Raw genomic sequence first — 24265 nt, forward strand, 5'->3', positions numbered from 1 at the left:
AGTCACAATCAGCGGACCTTCTCAAGGAGGGAAACAGTTGGGTTGTGAATGAATGCGTGAAAAGGCATGTTTATTTATTAAGTGCATCAGTGCCCTGAAGATTGCCAAGGAGCTGCAGTGTCTGCAGGAACTTTTAAATCATATAAACTGTAATAAAGGGCCTTAAGGCTATCTCTATATGTACTTTAATACTATTTTTCAAATCTCCAGTTGTTCTCCATTTTCCTGCTGGTGCAGCGTTTATAGAGTGCTTTCTGTGTCTCTGTGCCAGTACTCATCAGTAGCTCTGCACACACATAAATCTGGAACTGAGAGAACTCTCTATAGATGGATTGCTCCCCCTGGCTGAGTTGTAGTATAATTTCACGAGTGTCTCCACAGGGCATTTTAGATTATTTTTACAACGTTGAATGTCTCAGCATCCTTACTTTTTGTAGGGCCAAAACACATAAATATATTTTAATTGGTATATATTTTAAAACATTTTTGATATCACTAGAATCTTAAAATCTATATTGCTGGTAATGTGCTAATTTTTAATAGTACACTGAATAAGGTTAGGTGTTTTTTTTTTTTTTTTTTTTTTGCTTTCTTCTGTTAAATATATCTTATTTTCTTCAGAGGAGAACCTATATTTGTGAAAGACATACCTTAAGTTATTGAGCTTGACTGAATTGTTAGCACACAGTCTTAATAGTGTATTAAAGCAACAGTGGATGAGGCTGAATAGCAACGCTATTAGACAGAGCTCATAGTGAGTGTAGGAGGGAAATTATGTTATGGGAAAAATGTCATATATCACATGGGCATGCCAAAATATCTACAGATTACAAAAAGAAAGATAGGAAAAAAAGTTGTAAAACTAGCCTGTAAAAGAACTTCTAGTCAATTTTCAAAGGACTGACAACTAACCAGATTAGGACTAAATTTACAAAAACATAAGTCAGTTTGGGTAAATGGAATGCAGTTTTACTTTTGATTACAAGCCCGTCAAGAGTATTGTTAGATGATTGCATGAGCTTGAGAAAGAGTTCTAAAAATGATTACTATGCTTCTCAGTCCACTCTAACCCCCAGACTGTGTATTTTTTCACCTGGACAAAAAACAACAGAGTTCACATGCATAAAACATAGGAAAGGCGGATTCAAAATTGCAGGTCTAAATACAGCAGCAGGCAAATAATAGTAGTAAAAAAAAAAGTACACAAATACACTGCATGCATTTCCTTACTTTTTCCCTTGGGTTGTTCTACTGAAAGAAATGCAGACAAAATCATTGCTCTTAAAACTTTAAAGATAAAATGTACTACCCTACATATTGATTAGACTATAATTTCTCCCAACCCTCCTTCCAATTTTCTCTCCTTAAATTTCATAATGAGGTGAAATTTCACAGTGAGGCTCTGAGGTATTGTTAATTACTGTAGGTACTTCCATAATTTGATTGGCAAATATTATTTGACAATAAATTAACCCAGGATTATACTGTTTAACCATTTTAAATTATTTACACCTGATATGTAATAGTCTCTTAAACACATAAAAACACTATGTGAACAAGTCTAGGAGGCACAGGTATACTTGCCAAATGAATTATTCAAGACTGAAAGGAACAAATCAGTTCCTAATTGATGCTAGTCTACCAAAAAGTAATTTAGTGTGTGCTTTCTATTAAAATAAATGTTTGATACTGAAAATTTTTCAATTTCTTGTCAACTAAACATTTCTTTGGAAACAATTACTGTGAAAGGATATGCAGTATTTATTTCTATTACTGCCAAATACTTCTCATAGCAGTATTGTCAGAATAGATTTGGCTCTTTCTCTCTCTCTCTCTCTATATCTCAATCATTTTTTCTTCTCCTCTATCCCACACATAATTCCTTCTTCTACATCAATCCTTTAAGAAGATATGCTATTTCACGGTTCATCAAACATAAGGCAGAAAAAAAGAAATATGTCCAGTACCTTCTGCGGGTTTTTTTGTTTTCTTGGAATCTGAAAACACAAAGATAAATTATTAATAAAACATATAATAAATCAACAGCTGATTAGCTCACAACAAATTTCTATAAACAATCAAATAAAATTGATTATTCAACAAATTGATCATTTGTATATTTCTAGAATATGAGACTTAGAAACTGTTCTGTTTTGTGGGAATGAGTATTAGAGTGAAGCAGGAGTGAGAAACTCTTTATAAAATATCTTATATTAATATTTTATAAAGAATATAAAACATTGAAAAATATAAAGGAAAATATACCCACATATAATTTATAAGGAAATTTTGTTTTGCCTATATAAGTTAATAACCTGTTAATAGAACATCAAACTGAGTAAATATATGCTCTGTTTCCATAAAGATGCTTAGGAGTTCATGAAGTTAACTTGAAACTTTCATTTGTTCAATCTAAGTCAGTCCAGGTGAATTATGTTGCACTGTCTTTGAATAATCAATATACTTCCAACATAGATATTCAGGTATTCTTATGGTAATGGAAAAGAAATAGATTACTGTTGACTCATGGGTTACTGATGAATACAGCATTATATTTATAACTGTTATGTAGTAATGTCTATTTAGTGGTCAAAAGACATCTATTTCATTTATAGTAGATGGGCATTCAGCCTAGATCTGATAAATTTATTATTTTCTATTATTTAGGCCATGAAACTTTGTGCTCCTACTACTTGAAAATGAAAACAAGAGGGTTTTAAGCTTATTTGTTTTAAGATTGAAGCACCTGAGCTTGAATTTTTGCTTAGAATATTTTATTTTTTAATCTTCTTTGTTCTTTTACTGTTTCTGTAAGAATTTTTAAATTCTCTATTACTGAAATTAGAACCATAATAATGAACTATGAATTGATACCTGCAAAAGGTAGCTAAATTGTTTTCTGGCTTACAATTATCTGGCTTGGAAACTAGAACAGTAGACATTCACTAATAGTTTGCAAGTTAATGGATTTCTGTGCCTTACAGTGGTGTGGTGGTATCACGACTTCACTTCCATGATGAAGAAAGGGAAGTAAAATGTTTGGATATGACAATGGACTCATTGTCTCTTCACAAAAGGCAGTTAGATGGTCAACAAAATTGTTTTATGTAAAAATAATAATCAGTGCCAATAATATTGTGGTGAAGGTAATGTTCCACTTCTGTAGATGTATAAGCTAGAAACATATTTTAGGAAACAAACTAAGAAAAGAATCCAGAAAGTCATAAAAATTAACAAGTTTTTGATGTGGTAATTCCATTTCTAGAAATCCAAAGAGAAAAAGAGCAATATTATCATAAAAATATATATTTAGGGAAATGCTTTTCTCATGATATTGCTTTGTGTCTCTCAGTAATGGGAATATTAAACACTACCCTCTGAACAATAAGAGAATATTGATGAATTTGTGGTATATTCACACAATAGAAAAATACACAATTATTCAAATGATGTTTTGCTAATTATGCCACAAGCTGGAAAATATTAACTAAATAAGATAAATTAAGTAATGCAAAATAAAAATAAAAGCATAACATAAAATGACTTTTTGTGTGCATGTGAGTGTGTATGAAGAAAGATTAGAAGAAAATATGCCAACATACTAATGGTAGTTGTGGACAGATTAAATAATTAGGCAAGATTTCATTACCTCACTTTCTGAATTTCAAATTTTTCTGTAACATGAATATGTTTCATTTGTAAGGGGAAAAAAACCTTGATTTAAAAAATAATCGATTTCTGAGACAAAACATTTACTTATTCATCATTTGTTAAACAGTATTGTGTCCAGCACACTACAATGAAAATAATTTTAGAATAGATTTTTCTTAATTAACCCCAGCTCTGAAAACCAATCTGAAAAATATTCTTGCTATTCAGTTTGTCATCAGGAATTTTAAATTAGTAGGCTACATTTGCTGTCTGAAACGTATGTGCTTTGCAAACATTTTCTCATTCATTTTCTTCCTGAATAATTATTTTAATTGGATAAGCAAGCAATTCAAATATACAGAAAAAATATGACATAAAACAGTTTTATATTAACAATATGCAGTGGCCACTTCTACTTGAGACATAAGAATCTTATAACAACAGCTTAAGGTATGAACTTGATAGTTCAATGTCCATTGTAAGTTATCAATTAGTTTGACTCCAGTATACTGAAATAGGATTTCTGCCTGCCCAAGCAGTTGCGTGTTCCTCACTGAACAACCTCTTGAGTCCAGAATATAACCAGTAGGAAAAGCACAGGAGGATTATGAAGAGAACATGATCATCTAGGAATAAATTCAATCTGAAGTTTGGGGGAAATGTGGGAACACAGAGAAGATAAAACATGGCATATTAGAACAAGATTATTTCCAATCCCTATGTTCTCTGACCAGATACTGGAATGGAATATGTACAGAAATTTCAATATAATAAATGTAACTATAGAATATCTATAATTTTAATCTGCCTTTCTATTTCCTAATAATAAGAATCAATAATATATTTTATCAGATATCAATTGTATTAAAATGAAAGAATAAAACATAATATGAAGTCCAGGGTCAGGCAAATGAAACTCCAAATGTCATGATAAAGTTATGTATTTTCTTCTGGAGTCAACAGTGCAACAGAAATATAGACCTAAAGTAATAGAGCAACTTAAAAATATAGTGCTTGGAGTCCAAAGATCACATACTGATCCTGAAGAGCTATTAACACTAGCTGGTAATATTCATGCTACTAAACTTCATTATGCCCTTTCAGCATTCTTGGCTCAAACAGCTTATAACATTACAAAGGCTTACTTGGTCAATATACTCCCCTGCCCAGTAATCTGGGCAGTAGTCTTTTAAGAACATTGAGGCTCCCAACACCTGTGATTTAAAAGCAGTGATGTGTTTGCAATCTGTTCAATCCATCACTCATCTGTAGCAGTGTCTCAAGTAAGGCCTGTTATGTTCATAAGTGATGCCAGATGAAAATGAAATACCGGCCAGGTGCGGTGGCTCATGCCTGTAATCCCAGCACTTTGGTAGGCCGAGGAGTGTGGATCACTAGGTCAGGAGATCAAGACCATCCTGGCTAACACAGTGAAACCCCGTCTCTATTAAAAATACAAAAAAATTAGCCGGGCATGGTGGCAGGTGCCTGTAGTCCCATCTACTCGGGAGGCTGAGGCAGGAGAGTGGCGTGAACCTGGGAGGCAGAGCTCTCAGTGAGCAGAGATTGCACCAGTGCACTCCAGCCTGGGCGACAGAGCGAGACTCCATCTCAAAAAAAAAAGAAAAAAAAATGAAAGAAAATGAAATACCAATTTATATATTGAAGGGAAAAGTTAATTTTCTGATAGCCTACTAGTGCTAGTACTGAATTATCCTATCTCCTTCGTGGAACCTGCCTGATTGACAAATTTAGTCAATTACAATACTAGGAATTTTGCTTTGTTTTTCAGCATGATTTATCTTCGGGTCTGAATCTGGAAGCCATAGAACTAGGGACTAATTCTCACATGTATTCAGCTCTATTTTCTCTAGTTATAGTAAAAAATAAATCTCATCTGGCTGGTTCTTAGTGGATTTCTATCTTTCTGAAGATAACCTGGAATTCCTAGAATTCAGGTTGCTAGGAATTCATCACTAAATCTGAGTTTAGATGAATAAGATCTACCTGGATCTGCTCATAGGATCTGCTTCAAGGAGCAGCTAGTGATTACACACACCTAAGAAGAACAGTCAATAGCTGATTATAACTTCCCAAACCTAAAAAGCTCACTGGAATATACCTCCTAGTAGTTAAAAAAAAAATCTTTCCTTGCCTGTGTTGTGAGAAAACAGGTACCTATTCATATTTCTTCTGGGTGTTATATTTATCTTGAGTCCTGAATATTACTGGTGCATGCATAGAATATATATTTGTTTAGAAATGTGCAAACCAAGGAAACGTGCTCGTCCTCCATAAGGGATAAAAGTTAATTGGACATGGTCCCTTAAGACAAAAGGCTTAAGTCAATTAGAGTAATAGGAAAATAAACACAAGTAACATGAAGTACAAGGTGGCAAGAAATAAATAATAATAGAGAGATACAAATGAGAGATTATACATGCAGGAAAGTATTTTTAATTGGTAGCATCAGACCGACTTCTCAGAGACAGGAAAATGTATGAATATTTATAGAAGGAAAAAGGATAAGCTCTGTTAGGATAACAGCAAGAACAAAGGCAAGATGCCACATTGTACATGTAAAATAGAGAACGACTTGGTATAGATGAAGATGATAAAGGAAGAAACTGGGTGAGAGTATCGGATAACAGCTCACCATGATGTCCTGGCAACTTTGCACATATCCATACAGGCCATGCAGGTAAAGTTTTGAACCACAGTTAATTTAAGTTTTGGTAGGATGCTTTGTGATTCTCCCAGAACATAGAAAGAAGGGAGGCTTGTAAAGACCTGCTGTGAGACCACCTCCCACATGGCTCCCTATGTCTCCCAGGAGGATGTCAAGAGGCAGCTTCTTATCACCTCCTGATTCCGCCTAAAGCTGCCTGGAATGGAGCTGCAGACCACAAAATCATTTTGCTGTAGTCTGGATTAGCTCCTCAGCAATGATGTGTCCCCAACTTGTGTTGCATTATCCGGCCCCTTTTGTTTGGGCTTCATCCTTTTTGGTGTGTGGGGCAACAACCTTGGAGAGCTGGAACCTCTAGCTACTCTTACCTTTGCTATGAAAGTAATGAATTGTCTCAATCTCAAAAGGGATCATTGCATCTTTACTGTTGGAATTGTTTAGGCCTTGGTCATGACCTTGCCTTGATGTACGCTTAATAGGCAGTTAGGAAAGACAATTCAGAAAAAGAATTTTAAAACTTTAATTGAAGATTAAGACTTGTAGAGTACATTCAGTGTACTCTACAGAGTCAGTGTAAAGCCACTCAATATTTTAAATAGGTTATGACATGAAAAATTGAATGAAATCGGTTGAATATTTTGGAAAGAGGTAATATTAGAGGCAAATTAATTATTTTGATCAAAGTTTTTCATTTTCATCAAAGGACTCCTTTAAAATCTTAACTATTAAAACTCCCAAACAGCTTTTGTTTATGTAGCTTCTTTCTATTGATACTTATAATTTTAAAAAATTGAAGCTGAGGAAATTTTTAAAATATGGTATTATTTATGCATTTATTAAAAATAATAAACCTGTTAAATGTTAACATAAATAACATATTTTTATGATCGATACACTTCCCGATGCAAAAAACATGGTGAAATTAGTGACTTTTTTATTACTTTTGTGACTATTATTAATGTCTGGTTTAATGAGAAAGCAATAGGATTTGCACATCTGCTTGGGCATTTACTGTGTTGTATTATTACCATTGTTTATCCTCTAGAAGTCTCTACTGCAAACTCAAGTGAGAACGACAGTGAGAAAGGCAAATGAAAACTTCTTATCATTTATAAAAATAATTTCAACCTTATAGAACCACTGAAAAGCTCTCAGAGACCCACAGGAGTCCTTGACCACTGATTTTGGAGATTATTGTTCTGGTTTACATGAGAAGTTAGTAAGACCAACATGAGGTCACAAATGGCAATGTGAGATCACAGATAAAGAACTGGATCCTGTGAATGAAGATTAGTTGTTCTAATTATTATAGGAAGAATTAAACAAAAGGATAGTTCAGTAAAAGTGAAAATTCTGGAGGACTAAATGTCAGGGGAAAAAGAAAAAAATGGGGTTGAAGCTGATACCAATATTTCAGTCTTGCTGCCTACAAGGAGTGTTTTATATGTTTTTTAGCTGGTCATGGACACTGGATCTCTTGAATCTACATAAGCACAGCTCATCCCAAGCTCTTCCAATATTGCATATTGATTATGGACAATGTTTCAAACGGAGAAAAAATGAAAAGAGGTATATAAGCCAGAAAAAATAGAACAAAAAAATCCTAGAGGCAGAGCAATGGGAGAAAAAAAAAAAACAGATAAAAAGCCTAAAGCTGTGAAACTGAAACTTGACTACTGTTTTATATACCCCAAAGGCTTAGAAGACTTTGATTTGAATGCCGATGAGAATGAGTCTGTATTTTACATAGTTCTGAAATTTGATAAAACTGTCAACAGAGTAGGAGCCCTAGGATTTTGAGAAGCTACGTTTTATTCCTTATATCTTGAGAAAGACTAGATTAAAATTACTTTCAAAAAGTAGCTCACCCTTCTGTGTGAGGTGAAGTAGAAAAAGCACATTCATGCAAAATGTGTGCACATGATAGATCCAGTTATCCAAGGGGAATAGAGACAGAATAGCAGTCAAAACCCAACTCAGGATATTGGTAAATTGTACTCACAAAACACTCAGTGGGATTTTGCATAAAACATACCTTCCTTCTTTTCATCCGTTTTAGCTGCTGCTGAAATAATGAAAATAGCGTTAAGGCATATGAAATGACCATTCCTCAGAATACTCCCCAAAATATGAGAATGTATTCCATATATTCATAAATTCAGTGGTCACCTACACACTAATCAATTCATCAAAATCTATGACAGGAGTGTAAGCAGAAAATATTACTTCATATAAAGATTTTTGTAAACTCAGAAATAAGCATTAGCAAAAGACGAATAAAAATATATGGAGTTACGTAGACAAGAAGTCAAATTTATATGTATATGCTTAGTGTAAATTCATTTTAGATTTTAAGTTGTTATATCTGAGGAAACCACAATCTCTTCTAGAAGGTCATAAAATATAGGCTGTGACTGGATTAATCAAAAAAAGTGGAAGTGATATTCCAAAAATTATCTATGCTTAGCTACTGAGGAATTATATACCAGTCTGCAGTCTACATTTGCATTTATAATAACCATGTATAAAATGCCCAATTTCAGGAAGGGAAAATAAATGTCCTACCCTCCTTTTAGCAAACTTATGCCTTCTTTTACATAGAGAAAAAGGTGCAGAACACTTTAATCACCTTTGAATTCTGGCTTCCTCTGTGCTGATATTTATCTAATTCTGGACCATGAATCTAAATCTGGATCCACGTTGTTGCTTATGGGTATTACCAGAAATATTTGGCAGAGGCGCTCAACAGGCTTAGTATTGTTCCAAGCAATATGACCCCTGGTTCTGTGTAATGTTTATCCAGGAGCCAAAATCATTCAGAGGTATCTTAGGCCACATTAGTTGAATTTGAGATTGTGCATATTCCAGTAAGGTAATCTCACCTCAGTGGGGTAGAATGTTGGGGATCACTTAGAAACAACACTTAGAAAACACTTAGAAACAACTGCTATGGACATTTGCTCTGTGCTACAATTGCCAAAGCTCTTTTAGGTACATCCTCTTATTGGGTCTTCATCATGACCTTGTTATAAAAGACAGACCAGAGCAGAAAATGAAGCCTCTGAAACGTTAAAATAATTTGCAGAGTATAAGCAGCAGAATTGGCTCTAAAAATCAGGAATAAAAGACAGGAAGAAAATGTATTTTAATTTACCACAGGTTATTTTTCTCTGTTTTCTAAATGTTATTGACGTGCTATTACTTTTGTAGTAGAAAAGTGAATTTACAAATAAGTTAATTCTACTTTGGGACATTTGTTTCTTTTTAATGTAGTTTTAACTAATAATACACAAAATGTATAGCAGATTTATATTTATAATGTTTTTAAGTTAAGAAATTGTTTATTCCAATGATACAATAAGGATAAAAACAAAGATAACACTGAAAATGAATTAAAGGATATGGACATGGCCTAATGAATTTCAAAGCCATGAGGTTTAATTTCAGTTTAAGTCTCTGAGTTTGACTCAGCAGACTTGTTTGTTGTTGATTCTTTACAATGAAAATAAGAATTTCCTTCAAAAAATTTTATAATTTTCAAAATCATCCAAACATGATTTGGATGGATGGGTATGGGGAACTCTCTAAAGAAAGACAAAATGAAACAACATAAAATTACCCCCTTGAAGGAGCTCTCTGGTCAATGAATTGCTCTGAAGTCTAAACTTTGTCCATTTAACCATAAACACACATCTAAAGGGCAACCTGACAAAGGCCCTGACCTACACCAAAAAGAGGGCTGAGAATATGAATACATTTAGCAAAACTGTAGTTTCTTACAAATTCTACAGACAAGAAAGCCTCTGAAACTTAAATTCCTTCAAGAATTAGCAAAATCTTGTTAAATTACAACAAACTTTTTGATTTCTAAAATAATACATGAAAAACAATCTGTACATATGCATGTAGAGATGTAAGCATGCATGTATGCACATGTATCTTCTTTTTCCCATTCTTATATATTTGATAGTTTCAGTTTCCAGTTTTCAGTGACAATGGAGATAGTTGAATGAAGGAGTTTGACCTATTCCATCATAACTGACTCTGGTTTCTGTTGTTGCCCTGGATCCCTGGAAGGCGCATGGCTTTTATTTATTGCCAACTGGAAAGCCATGTTATCTACCAAGCTGGATTCCAGGCCCACAAGCTAACGAAAGCCAGGGTCTTGGGATTCAATTGTTTCTAGAATGGTTTTGTAGCTTGTGTTCCATGTGTCCCACTTCTGGTCCTCAAATTCAGCTTGCCTGGTTCTAATCTACTTAACTCTGTTATGGGATTGGATGACTCTTGAACTTACTGAGTAGACATGGTTCTCTATAACTGGGTTTTTGGTTTTCACATTGTAAAAAGACTGGAATGGCTAACATTCCAGTTTTGCTGATGTTGTTCTCTTTCTATGTTCTTCCTATAGTATCCAGGAGATTCTTAATGTTTGCTTCAGGAATCCAGAAGAAAAAAGCCAGTGGAAATACACTAACACAGAGTGCACATACCCCATCTTTTAAGCCGAGTTCCATTATGGCACGTGTTCTCTCTTTGGCATTTTAATATCACTAGGTGTCTACCTCACCATTGCACCTAACTGATTAAAAAAATAATTCCCCATCTCTCTCCTTCCTTTCCAATTTGGGTCTGTATCAATTTCTTCCAGCAATTTTTTATGTAATATCTATGAACTAGATTGATCCCCCATCTAAATTCTAATTGGCTACAAAAAAATTGTTGTCCAATTATTTTCCTTCTGCTCAACATTCACCCACTGAAGAGTGAGTCATCTTTTCCCTTCAACTAGTTTCTTTCCTTGAAACTTACTATTTGTGACAATTACCATCTCCTAATTACCCAGTTTCCAAAGCTCAGTATCATTTTTATTCTTTCCCTTGTTTTTTTGATATATTCTATCAGACATTAGTTCTTCAAAATGTTAATGACATTTGCACTTTTTTTCTTATGTCATTGCCACCAACCTAGTTGAGGTTATTGTCTCATGTCTTAATAGAAACAAAAGCCATTCCTTATATTTACCTAAATTTCTTAGATCTCCAAATTGGAATTTCCTGTAGTAGTGAGATATTTATTTTGTTGCCTCCTCAGTGCCTCAAAACTTTGTTAAAATAATTTCCTTATTTTAAAATTCCAAAGAATATATGCTAAATCTTAATAATAGTTATAAATAAATAGGAACATATATACATACATATGTATGGAAAACCAGATTTTTAATATGTCCTTGGTTGTAAAAGTTAAAAATAAATAAATGAACAGATCTAATCTAGCCTTTTACCATGCCACAAAGATCATGATCAATTTTGTCACTTTATACTTCAAAAACATCAGTCTACTATAGGATTATTGCCAATTTTGTTTAAGTTTTGTCTCCACGTGAAGTACTTGCAAATATTATTTCTATGCATAATTTAATTTTATGCCTATGTCATAAAATAAACATATCTAAGAAAGATCTATGGAGGATTTGCAAAGATGCGAATGATATGCAATCCTGCTTTGGTGTGACCCTGCATTGGTGTGTCATTTTTGTTTTAGTTAACGCATACACAGAATACCTTACTCTTGCCTTGTTCACTGTGCTTCATCAATCTTTTCATCCAATTTCCTTCCAAGGATAATTCTAACAAGACTTTGAAACCCTAGGTTACTATTTGCTCAAAAATAAATATTTTATTCCAAAACAATATGCTCTGAGGTTGCCTTGTCCAATGTAGTTTAAATCTTGAATGGTTAAATGTAGTTTAAAGAGCCCATAGCCTCAAGCTCAAATATGAATCAAATTTTCAGATATCTCTTCATTTTCCTCCTCATGAATGCCTCTAACATGAGGCTGAAGTAACTAACACAAAATTCCTGCCTCAAGTCATAGTTCCACACCCACACTATGGTCCTCAGAAGTCTCAGTCAAACAGAAGGGGCCTAAGGTGATTGTGGTTTTCTTTTTTTATTATTATTTTATTATATTATTATTATATTTTAAGTTTCAGGGTACATGTGCACAATGCGCAGGTTAGTTACATATGTATACATGTGCCATGCTGGTGTGCTGCACCCATTAACTCGTCATTTAGCATTAGGTATATCTCCTAATGTGATCCCTCCCCCTTCCCCCCATCCCACAACAGTCCCCAGAGTGTGATGTTCCCCTTCCTGTGTCCAAGGGTTCTCATTGTTCAATTCCCACCTATGAGTGAGTACATGCAGTGTTTGGTTTTTTGTCCTTGCGATAGTTTACTGAGAATGATGATTTCCAATTTCATCCATGTCCCTACAAAGGACATGAACTCATCATTTTTTATGGCTGCATAGTATTCCATGGTGTATATGTGCCACATTTTCTTAATCCAGTCTATCATTGTTGGACATTTGGGTTGGTTCCAAGTCTTTGCTATTGTGAATAGTGCTGCAATAAACATACGTGTGCATGTGTCTTTATAGCAGCATGATTTATAGTCCTTTGGGTATATACCCAGTAATGGGATGGCTGGGTCAAATGGTATTTCTAGCTCTAGATCCCTGAGGAATCACCACACTGACTTCCACAATGGTTGAACTAGTTTACAGTCCCACCAACAGTGTAAAAGTGTTCCTATTTCTCCACATCCTCTCCAGCACCTGTTGTTTCCTGACTTTTTAATGATTGCCATTCTAACTAGTGTGAGATGGTATCTCATTGTGGTTTTGATTTGCATTTCTCTGATGGCCAGTGATGGTGAGCATTTTTTCATGTGTTTTTTGGCTGCATAAATGTCTTCTTTTGAGAAGTGTCTGTTCATGTCCTTCGCCCACTTTTTGATGGGGTTGTTTGTTTTTTTCTTGTAAATTTGTTTGAGTTCATTGCAGATTCTGGATATTAGCCCTTTGTCAGATGAGTAGGTTGCGAAAATTTTCTCCCATTTTGTAGGTTGCCTGTTCACTCTGATGGTAGTTTCTTTTGCTGTGCAGAAGCTCTTTAGTTTAATTAGATCCTATTTGTCAATTTTGGCTTTCGTTGCCATTGCTTTTGGTGCTTTAGGCGTGAAGTCCTTGCCCATGCCTATGTCCTGAAAGGTGATGCTTAGGTTTTCTTCTAGGGTTTTTATGGTTTTAGGTCTAACGTTTAAGTCTTTAATCCATCTTGAATTAATTTTTGTATAAGGTGTAAGGAAGGGATCCAGTTTCAGCTTTCTGCATATGGCTAGCCAGTTTTCCCAGCACCATTTATTAAATAGAGAATCCTTTCCCCATTGCTTGTTTTTGTCAGGTTTGTCAAAGATCAGATAGTTGTAGATACGCGGCATTATTTCTGAGGGCTCTGTTCTGTTCCATTGATCTATATCTCTGTTTTGGTGCCAGTACCATGGTGTTTTGGTTAGTGTAGCCTTGTAGTATAGTTTGAAGTCAGGTAGCATGATGCCTCCAGCTTTGTTCTTTTGGCTTAGGATTGACTTGGCGATGCGGGCTCTTTTTTGGTTCCCTATGAACTTTAAAGTAGTTTTTTCCAATTCTGTGAAGAAGGTCATTGGTAGCTTGATGGGGATGACATTGAATCTGTAAATTACCTTGGGCAGTATGGCCATTTTCACAATATTGATTCTTCCTGCCCATGAGCATGGAGTGTTCTTCCATTTGTTTGTATCCTCTTTTATTTCATTGAGCAGTGGTTTGTAGTTCTCCTTGAAGAGGTCCTTCACATCCCTTGTAAGTTAGATTCCAAAGTATTTTATTCTCTTTGAAGTGATTGTGAATGGGAGTTCACTCATGATTTGGCTCTCTGTTTGTCTGTTATTGGTGTATAAGAATGCTTGTGATTTTTGCACATTGATTTTATATCCTGAGACTTTGCTGAAGTTGCTTATCAGCTTAAGGAGATGTTGGGCTGAGACAATGGGGTTTTCTAGATAAACAATCATGTCATCTGCAAACAGGGACAATTTGACTTCCTCTTTTCCTAATTGAATACCCTTTATTTCCTTCTCCTGCCTAATTGCCCTGGCCAGAACTTCCAACACTATGTTGAATAGGAGTGGTGAGAGAAGGCATCCCTGTCTTGTGCCAGTTTTCAGAGGGAATGCTTCCAGTTTTTGCCCATTCAGTGTGATATTGGCTGTGGGTTTGTCATAGATAGCTCTTATTATTTTGAGATACGTCCCATTGATACCTAATTTATTGAGAGTTTTTAGCATGAAGAGTTGTTGAATTTTGTCAAAGGCCTTTTCTGCATCTATTGAGATAATCATGTGGTTTTTGTCTTTGGTTCTGTTTATATGCTGGATTACATTTATTGATTTGCGTATATTGAACCAGTCTTGCGTCCCAGGGATGAAGCCCACTTGATCATGGTGGATACGCTTTTTGATGTACTGCTGGATTCGGTTTGCCAGTATTTTATTGAGGATTTTTGCATCAATGTTCATCAAGGATATTGGTCTAAAATTCTCTTTTTTGGTTGTGTCTCTGCCCAGCTTTGGTATCAGGATGATGCTGGCCTCATACAATGAGTTAGCGAGGATTCCCTCTTTTTCTATTGATTGGAATAGTTTCAGAAGGAATGGTATCAGTTCCTCCTTGTACCTCTGGTAGAATTCGGCTGTGAATCCTCTCGTCCTGGACTCTTTTTGGTTGGCAAGCTATTGATTATTGCCATAATTTCAGAGCCTGTTATTGGTCTATTCAGAGATTCAACTTCTTCCTGGTTTAGTCTTGGGAGGGTGTATGTGTTCAGGAATTTATCCATTTCTTCCAGATTTTCTAGTTTATTTGCGTAGAGGTGTTTGTAGTATTCTCTGATGGTAGTTTGTATTTCTGTGGGATCAGTAGTGATATCCCCTTTATCATTTTTTATTGTGTCTATTTGATTCTTCTCTCTTTTCTTCTTTATTAGTCTTGCTAGCGGTCTATCAACTTTGTTAATCCTTTCAAAAAACCAGCTCCTGGATCCATTAATTTTTTGAAGGGTTTTTTTGTGTTTCTATTTCCTTCAGTTCTGCTCGATTTTAGTTATTTCTTGCCTTCTGCTAGCTTTTGAATGTGTTTGCTCTTGCTTTTCTAGTTCTTTTTATTGAGATGTTAGGGTGTCAATTTTGCATCTTTCCTGCTTTCTCTTGTGGGCATTTAGTGCTATAAATTTCCCTCTACACACTGCTTTGAATGTGTCCCAGAGATTCTGGTATGTTGTGTCTTTGTTCTCGTTGGTTTCAAAGAACATCTTTATTTCTGCCTTCATTTCATTACGTACCCAGTAGTCATTCAGGAGCAGGTTGTTCAGTTTCCATGTAGTTGAGCAGTTTTGAGTGAGTTTCTTAATCCTGAGTTCTAGTTTGATTGCACTGTGTTCTGAGAGACAGTTTGTTATAATTTCTGTTCTTTTACATTTGCTGAGGAGAGCTTTACTTCCAACTATGTGGTCAATTTTGGAATAGGTGTGGTGTGGTGCTGAAAAGAATGTATATTCTGTTGATTTGGGGTGGAGAGTTCTGTAGATGTCTATTAGGTCTGCTTGGTGCAGAGCTGAGTTCAATTCCTGGGTATCCTTGTTAACTTTCTGTCTCGTTGATCTGTCTACTGTTGACAGTGGGGTGTTAAAGTCTCCCATTGTCATTGTGTGGGAGTCTAAGTCTCTTTGTAGGTCACTCAGGACTTGCTTTATGAATCTGGGTGCTCCTTTATTGGGTGCATATATATTTAGGATAGTTAACTCTTCTTGTTGAATTGATCCCTTTACCATTATGTAATGGCCTTCTTTGTCTCTTTTGATCTTTGTTGGTTTAAAGTCTGTTTTATCCGAGACTAGGATTGCAACCCCTGCCTTTTTTTGTTTTCCATTTGCTTGGTAGATCTTCCTCCATCCTTTTATTTTGAGCCTATGTGTGTCTCTGCGTGTGAGATGGATTTCCTGAATACGGCACACTGATGGTCTTGACTCTTCATCCAATTTGCCAGTCTGTGTCTTTTAATTGGAGCATTTAGTCCATTTACATTTAAAGTTAATACTGTTATGTGTGAATTTGATCCTGTCATTATGATGTTAGCTGGTTATTTTGCTCGTTAGTTGATGCAGTTTCTTCCTAGCCTCGATGGTCTTTACAATTTGGCATGATTTTGCAGCGGCTGGTACCGGTTGTTCCTTTCCATGTTTAGTGCTTCCTTAGGTACCAGGTTCATCTCACTAGGGAGTGCCAGACAGCGGGCACAGGACAGAGGGTGCAGTGCACCGTGTGCCAGCTGAAGCAGGGCGGGGCACTGCCTCACTCGGGAAGCGCAAGGGGTCAGGGAGTTCCCTTTCCTAGTCAAAGAAAGGAGTGACAGACTGCACCTGGAAAATCGGTTCGCTCCCACCCTAATACTGCGCTTTTCCGATGGGCTTAAAAAACGGCACACCATAAGATTATATCCCGCACCTGGCTCGGAGGATCCTACGCCCACGGAGTCTCTCTGATTGCTAGCACAGCAGTCTGAGATCAAACTGCAAGCTGGCAGCGAGGCTGGGGGAGGGGCGCCCGCCATTGCCCAGGCTTGCTTAGGTAAACAAAGCAGCGGGGAAGCTTGAACTGGGTGATTGTTGTTTTCTATTAAAACATATATACACTAATAGCAGTGATTTCTTAAACTGGTAGTCATTGGCTTGAGGAACTCACCCTGACCTGTGTTTTCATGTATTAAAAAACCAAAGGTAATAATATTTGTCCTGCCTTTCTACCATTCATAATATTTACTATATTCCCTATCAGAACTTTCCTAAAGAAAAACAAGTTTTTCAACATGAAAACTAAAAACTGGTATCATAGCTTTTAATCATTCTAGCTTATTTTGCTCACAGACAACAACATCCTTGAGTCAAATGGCATTTAACAAACCCACGTTACCAATATATTTGGGGGTGATTCTGCATGTTGCTGGGTCCAAGATTAAATACAAGAGAAAAATTTTGCTCAGATATAATACATTTCGGTCATACATCATGTGATATGCTAGGAAGTCTGCTATGAGAGCCTTCTACCCCTGAAAATTGTACCACCACCTATGTGCATCTCCTTTATTGCTTGATATTATATAATCTAGCATAGAAGAGATGATAAAGATCTTCTCCAGTAAATATTGTATCTTTTATTTTCTAAGTGTGTTCCATAAAGTTTTGCCACATAACAAAAGCAGAACACTTGAACCCTTCCCTTATGCTTTCATCAAGTTAATCCTCATGGTGTGAGACGAAACCACTTTTGATATCCTGAAGATATTTGTAAATGGTGAAACTAATTTTCTTAGATGACTCATAAAAATAGGATAATTATTTTGTAGCCATATCTGGAACCCAATTTTTACAGTTTTGATGTTTATGAAGTAATATTAATTTAATATTCTGATTTTCTCATGTGACATAAATTACAAGGTATACTGAAAATTATAGAAAAGTGTACATTATTTTATATCTGTATCTGTATTTCTTTATGCACATCAATGGATTATTTTTAAAAACATACATAAAGCTCAAATACTGAAACTTGAAGCCAAGACTAGTTCTTGGGTCCTTCGGCACTTCCTCTGCAAATTTGGCATTACTCTCAGTCATGCTTGCTCCAATTACTAAATAAATTCTTGAACTGTGTATTTTCATTCAACAATATTTTTTTGCAATATCCCAGCAGATGGTGCTATTCTGCAATAAACAGCTTTTGCTTTTGTCAATAAAGTGCTATAGATGTTTAAAAAAAGGCAATGCTTTCTAAAGTGTTTTATTGCTTACCTTGTGCTGCAATTTTTACAGTCCCTTGTTTGGTTTCAGAAGCTTTTCTCGGCTCTTGGAATGAAAAAAACATAAATTACCATGAAGTATGATTTTGGAAAAATATATAAATAAAAAAGGGGCAGGGGGGCACAAACACAAACAAGCATAAAAAGTGTTGCCCTTGACACGAAGAATTTTTGTTAAGAAATAAACTTATTAGAGGAATTGCTGAGAATGGCGCTTACTGAAAGAAAAACATGACTGAAGCAATTTAAATCATAAGATAAAGATTCCAAAAACTGTTTTGCCTCACTGTTAACTGGCCATGGAATATCACTTTGCATTTGTTGAGCATCTGAATTTGAAAATCTCAGAATTCTATTTAAATTACGTCTGTATTATCAGCCCTTAGAAATCGATGGCACATGTAGAACCAAATAAGATGACTTACTGAAGGTCCCTTAGTGACTAATATGAGAATAAAGCCTGGAACAACCAATCGCAAGTTCAAGGCTTTGACTCTAAAATGCCCTTCCCTAAACTGCAGTGGCACCAATCACTATTAGTGTGGCCCTGGGCAAAATATGTCCGAGAGAATGAGCAAGCTTCATTTTGAATCTTTCTTCTCTCTTGTTCTAAGTTTTTTTGTTATGTTTTTCTCCTTTGTTCGGAATTTTTCCTTTAAAGAAAAAGGATTTATTAAAAAAAAAACTTACATGATAAACATTTAAATATACTTAATCAGAATGGGAAATAATGGGTAAATCAAAATTTCAAAAAATAATGGCTCACTTCACATTTGACTTAGTACAGTTTCTTATTGTCTTTACTGTTTTCAGTAGTTGAATTATTATTTAATAATGGAAAGTAAGATTGGGTCATTTATTTTAGATATTCACTTTCATTCATTCATACATCACATGTTTAGGAATAATTATGTGTGGACACAAAGTTAGGTGGATGTAGTATTTGATTCACATATATATTCAATCTTTCATTTAATTATTGTCAAATGTTGATTATAACTTGCTTAATGTTGATTTGATTTCTAATTCATGTTTTACCTCTTGTTGATAAGATAATTATTCATTTATATATAAACATGATTATAAAAATGCTAATTTTTATTTGTTGCTACATAAAATAAATATTACTTGATTCATAAATAATTCTAATTACTATAGCTATGTATTCAGACAAAATATCTTTTGCCAAAACTGAATTCAGTCTACCCTTGGTATTTACATAATTAATTTTTTTTCTGGAGGAAAAATGCATGCATGCTAGTACCATCTTTGTCAAACCTAGACTAAATAGTCTCAATTAGTAATTATATATAATTGACATTTAGTAGACAAGTATTAAATAATTGTTGACTAAAACAAATGGAAGAAAAGAAGAAAATAATATGCCCAAAAATTTCAACAAAAGAACACCATTCTGCTCAGATGTTTTACTTCTTGGAGATCTCAAAATATTAGAAAATTATACTGTAGTTTGTAATTAAATTTTAAAGAAAAAGATTTTAAAATATCAGTAGGTAAAGTACCTTAGAATTTGTAGAAATATTTGCAAAAATTTGCAGCCAATTTTCCTCCTATCTTCTCCTTTTTCTTTATATCCTCTTAAATCACTGATCCTAAACAATCTCATCACACCTAAGATTCTATTAGACCACGGAGGTCACATACACCTGCAAATTATGTAGTGCTTTTCCTAGGACCTTATCACTTCTCCCACAGACTGTTTGGTTTCTCTGTCAGCTGCTTTCTCCCTCAGCGGTCAGGTTCAGAAACATGCCCCTGAGTGCTGAGCTTTTCCCATTTGAGTGTCCCAACAGGCTGGTCATCTCTCAATGGGCTTTACCTCTTTAATAACCTTAACCTGTCCTGGGTTTGGCTGTGTGCACATAGATTGGGCATGTTTTAGGGTTCCTTATCTACAGGCTCTTCTTTCTACTAAGACTTAGTTCCCTCCCTAAGCCTTCCCTGCACCTCATTGTCCCACGTCCAACACATGCCAAAGAAAACAATCCAAAAATGCACACTGATGCATTGAAGATACTGTTTCCAGGTAAAAGTGTATTTTAAAGAGGTCATTCTACAATGTCTACCTGAAAAAGAATGATTTCAATGGAGGAAAATCTCGGGATCGTAGCAGTGTCATGTTTGTCCCTCATAACTCCATCTATTCCTTCTCTGATTTTAAGCTTTAAAGTTCATTTATGAGATTGGTGCAAAAGCAATTGCAGTTGGGCCAACCTCAACTGCGTTTTCACCTGTCTAAAATACTAGTTCACAAACTACTACCTGATCTACATCTCAATAGAAATTAACAGTTTAAAACCAAATGTCTTTTCAGTAAGTCTGCCAGCTTGCATCCCACCAACAACAATATCATCCTTGAAACTACCGAGGACACATGCAAAGAAGATCAGATTTGACATCTGCTCTTGCACAGCATTTCCATTTTCAAAATTGCATGACATTAGGGGAGGAATCGACCCTGAGTCCATACATGTACAACACAAGAAGGCTGCACCAAATATTGTACTACTGAAAACACATTAATCCAGACAGACTTTTCATTATAAATAATTTCTCTGTCTCCTTTTGATTTCTGCCAACTACAAAAGAAACTACATTTTTGTTATGGAAAATTCTAAACCTATACAAAAATAAAGAAGACAGGATAATGAACCCACTGTTTCCAACACCTACTACAGTATTTCATCTGTACTGCCTCCACTACACATATTCTAATGAAAATTTCATTACATCACATGATTTTATCTTGTCATAGTTTTGTTTATAGCTGTGTTTTTGGAAATAAAGTACTATGACTTAAATAAAAAACAGATGACCATAACAATACTCAACTAAAGATTATAGTAATTCTGAAATTGATAAATAGTATTTTGGACTTTTAAATCAGAGATAGGATGGACCTAGATTAAAATGTCAGCATAATTCACTTGGGGGTGTTTTCACAGGAAATTATCAGAGAAGTTAGTATTTGTAGATCCCTGAAACATGTGGTATTTATATAAACAAATTGTCATGAATCAGATGAGCCAAATGTTTCAATGTCTTCTGATTCCACAGACATGGAACAACCTGATTTACAAAACTGAAAAGATATCATTAGTCTGCAAACATTTTGTTAAAGAGCCAATTTTTGCACAGAGATTTAAATATTAGTTTAATATGATTAACTTTTCATTTCTAGGACACTGTTTATACTTTGACTTCATTTAATGTAAAGTGCAAATCCATTACGTTTTCAAAAATAGTTTTCACATAACTTTAGTGGCAAATGGACTGCTACACTGTCAGCAGCCAGAATTGGTCTTTGGCTAATGGACAGCAGATAAAGAATAATAGTATTGCTGAGAAACCTATCCACATCTTACATGTTTTTGAGCATTCTCCCATCTCTGAAAAAAAAAGTGTATTTATTATGTTTTAATTTTAGAATAAGTTGGTAGGGATCAATGATTACTTCAAAAGAGACAATAAACAATGTTATTCAAATACCTGAATAACATGTAAGTTCCTTACTTATAGTAACAACAAAATAAATAAGAAAGATTCCCCCCAGCTGCAGTGAAGTGGCTGGCCATTAGCGAGAGGAACTGACAGGGGCAGGAGAATGAGTAGCAGCAGAGGGTAAAGCAGGCAGTGGGCTCCTACCACACAGACTTTATCCTGGTTATTGACAATACCCAGACCACTGACCTCCACAGTACAGATTTCCATTTCAATGTGAAATCATATAATTATTTACTCGTACAACTTCCCTTCCTACTACCCTATAAATTCTCTGAGATCACTGATTGATGGTCACTTATTCAACTTTATAACTCCAGAGCCAACAAACTGCTGAAAAAATTGTCTCTATGAAACAGTAAGAAATGGCACAGAATACCTAACTATAAAAATGAAAAAAATTCCAATTGACTGCTTTGAAAAGGAACATTAAGTTCAGGGATCTATTTCACTTTTAAGATGACGCAAAATCTCTTTTTCTCTTTGATCACTGATTATGTGTTATTCAGAAAGTGTATTAACTCTGAATTTTAGAACTAGATTTTTAGTAGAATATATGGTAACCCACATTGCAGTTGGGAATTTTGTAAAATTAACTAATTTAAACAAATTTGCAAATTTTTAATTAATTTGCATGGATTTTGTTAAAAGAATAGGAGGGGAAACAACAAAAAATGAAAATATTGGAATTCTACTTAAGAGCATGTTTGAGATAAACATTTTTTCAGGATTCAAATTATGAATCAAATTTATTTTATTAATCTTCCAAAGAAATGAAAACAGCTTTAAAGCTGTCTCTTGCTACTTCATCAATATTACAAGGAACTTAGATCGTTCTTATCTTCTTTCTGTTTTTTTTTGAGACGGCATCTCACTCTGTCACCCGGGCTGGCGTGTAGTGGCACGATCTTGGTTCACTGCAACCTCCGCCTCCCAAGTTCAAGCGATTCTCCTACCTCAGCCTCCTGGGTAGCCAGGACTACAGGCATCCGCCACTGCACCCAGCTAATTTTTTTGTAATTTCAGTAAAGTCAGGGTTTCACCATGTTGGTCAGGCTGGTCCTGAACTCCTGATTTCGTGATTCACCTGCCTCGGCCTCCCAAAGTGCTGGGATTACAGGCGTGAGCCACCACGTCTGGCTGACTGTTCTTATTTTCTTAGGTAAGAAAACTAAATATAGAAAAATTGAATGACTTTTCAACAGATCAGGAGATAAATTCATGTTTATTAATTCAGCAGCTAAAATTTGACCCAGCAATATAAAACCTTGACCCCTCAAAATATATACATCCTTTATTTTTTGCATAAGATAGTGGAAACTAATGACAAATTATCTTGCAGTCCAATGAGCTGCTAAATCAAATTCCAAATTATTGTTTTCTATTCTTATAAAATCCAGTATTATTTTTAGATATAGATAGTACCAAAATAGAGAAAGGTTAACATTTAAGCTAAAAGTTGCTACATACTTGAAAGCTCTAGGTTAAGCCTCTTGTATTATAACTCTGGGAAAGCATATTTCATGGGCATTGCTTCATTTCAGTATGATAATTACCCTATTGAGATGAAATAAATCATGAAGCAGCCTTTGGCCATCCTGTGTGACCAAGGGGACTGAAGCCTGAAAGAAGGGCCTATTTGCAGCCAGATATGCAAATTGCAAAAGGTTCACAATGCAGAAATATGAATAATTTATCAAAATAATCTGTTATTGCTAGAGGTTAAAAATCTAAATAAGTTGGCAAAATGATTTACAATAGGTAGCATAATTTTGCTAGATTTTTTCCCCCAGAAAATCTTCACCTCATCAAGCCATGTATTTTGTTTTGGAATCTAAGTAGCTTTTACCTTAATAAGTTAGCATTATAGCATTTAATTCAGAAAAAAATTGATTATTTCACGGCTACTAAAATAATCTGTTTTTTAATCTTTAAAAAAGACTATCTCTTCCATTTAACTCATTCTAAGTATTTCTTAATTTGAAAAAAGAAAGAATTTGGATGCTTTTACTACATGTAGGTCAAAATCTACCTATAGATGTTACACATAAAATCAGCTTTTTCCAAAAATTAAGCATAGGAAAACGGAAAATGATTGGGAAACATCAATTAGAATAATGAGCATTCCCCCTCATGGCATTATCTAGCTGTCTGGATAGAATGTGTGAGAATGATAAGTTTCTTAAGTAATCAACAATTTAGGGTTGAAGACCAAGGTATCAATTAATTTAAATGATTAGCAGAAGAAACTTTTTTTTAATATAAAGGAAAGTTATGTGCAAGATACAGAACATTTGGCCTTTTACTCTTCAAAGTATTTGCCATATTAAGGGCAGATTACATTTAGACTAAGGAAAAGGTTTATTCCATGTATCTAATAAAACAACAGAATGCAATACCATGGGAAGATATGAAGTCCCATTTCTTGAGACGCCAGAGAAAGAAATACCTGTCTTAGAGGGGTCCTAGATGTTTTTGCCTAAAGCAAAGAGACAGTACCAGCTGGTCACTCAAGGTTCCTTTCTACCTTCTATAGCAACTTTCTAAAATCAGTGATTATGAACACAGATAAAAATATTAGAAGAATTTGCCTACATTATTTTTGATGGCAAATTTCTTGATTATTTATTCATTTGTATTATTAAGACTTATCCTGGTAGTCCT

General features: G+C 34.9%; 1 protein-coding gene across 1 annotated transcript in view; it reads right to left on the reverse strand.

Moving 5' to 3' along the window:
- TRDN (triadin) overlaps positions 1–24265 on the reverse strand; it is a 428350-nt gene that overhangs the window by 173035 nt on the left and 231050 nt on the right. The window contains 4 exon segments of the mRNA NM_001372516.1: positions 1231–1251; positions 1968–1997; positions 8376–8405; positions 18072–18125. Coding sequence (NP_001359445.1) covers positions 1231–1251; positions 1968–1997; positions 8376–8405; positions 18072–18125 — 135 coding nt within the window.

The sequence above is a fragment of the Pongo abelii genome, chromosome 5 (genome assembly GCF_028885655.2).
Source record: "Pongo abelii isolate AG06213 chromosome 5, NHGRI_mPonAbe1-v2.0_pri, whole genome shotgun sequence".
Taxonomy (NCBI): domain Eukaryota; kingdom Metazoa; phylum Chordata; class Mammalia; order Primates; family Hominidae; genus Pongo; species Pongo abelii.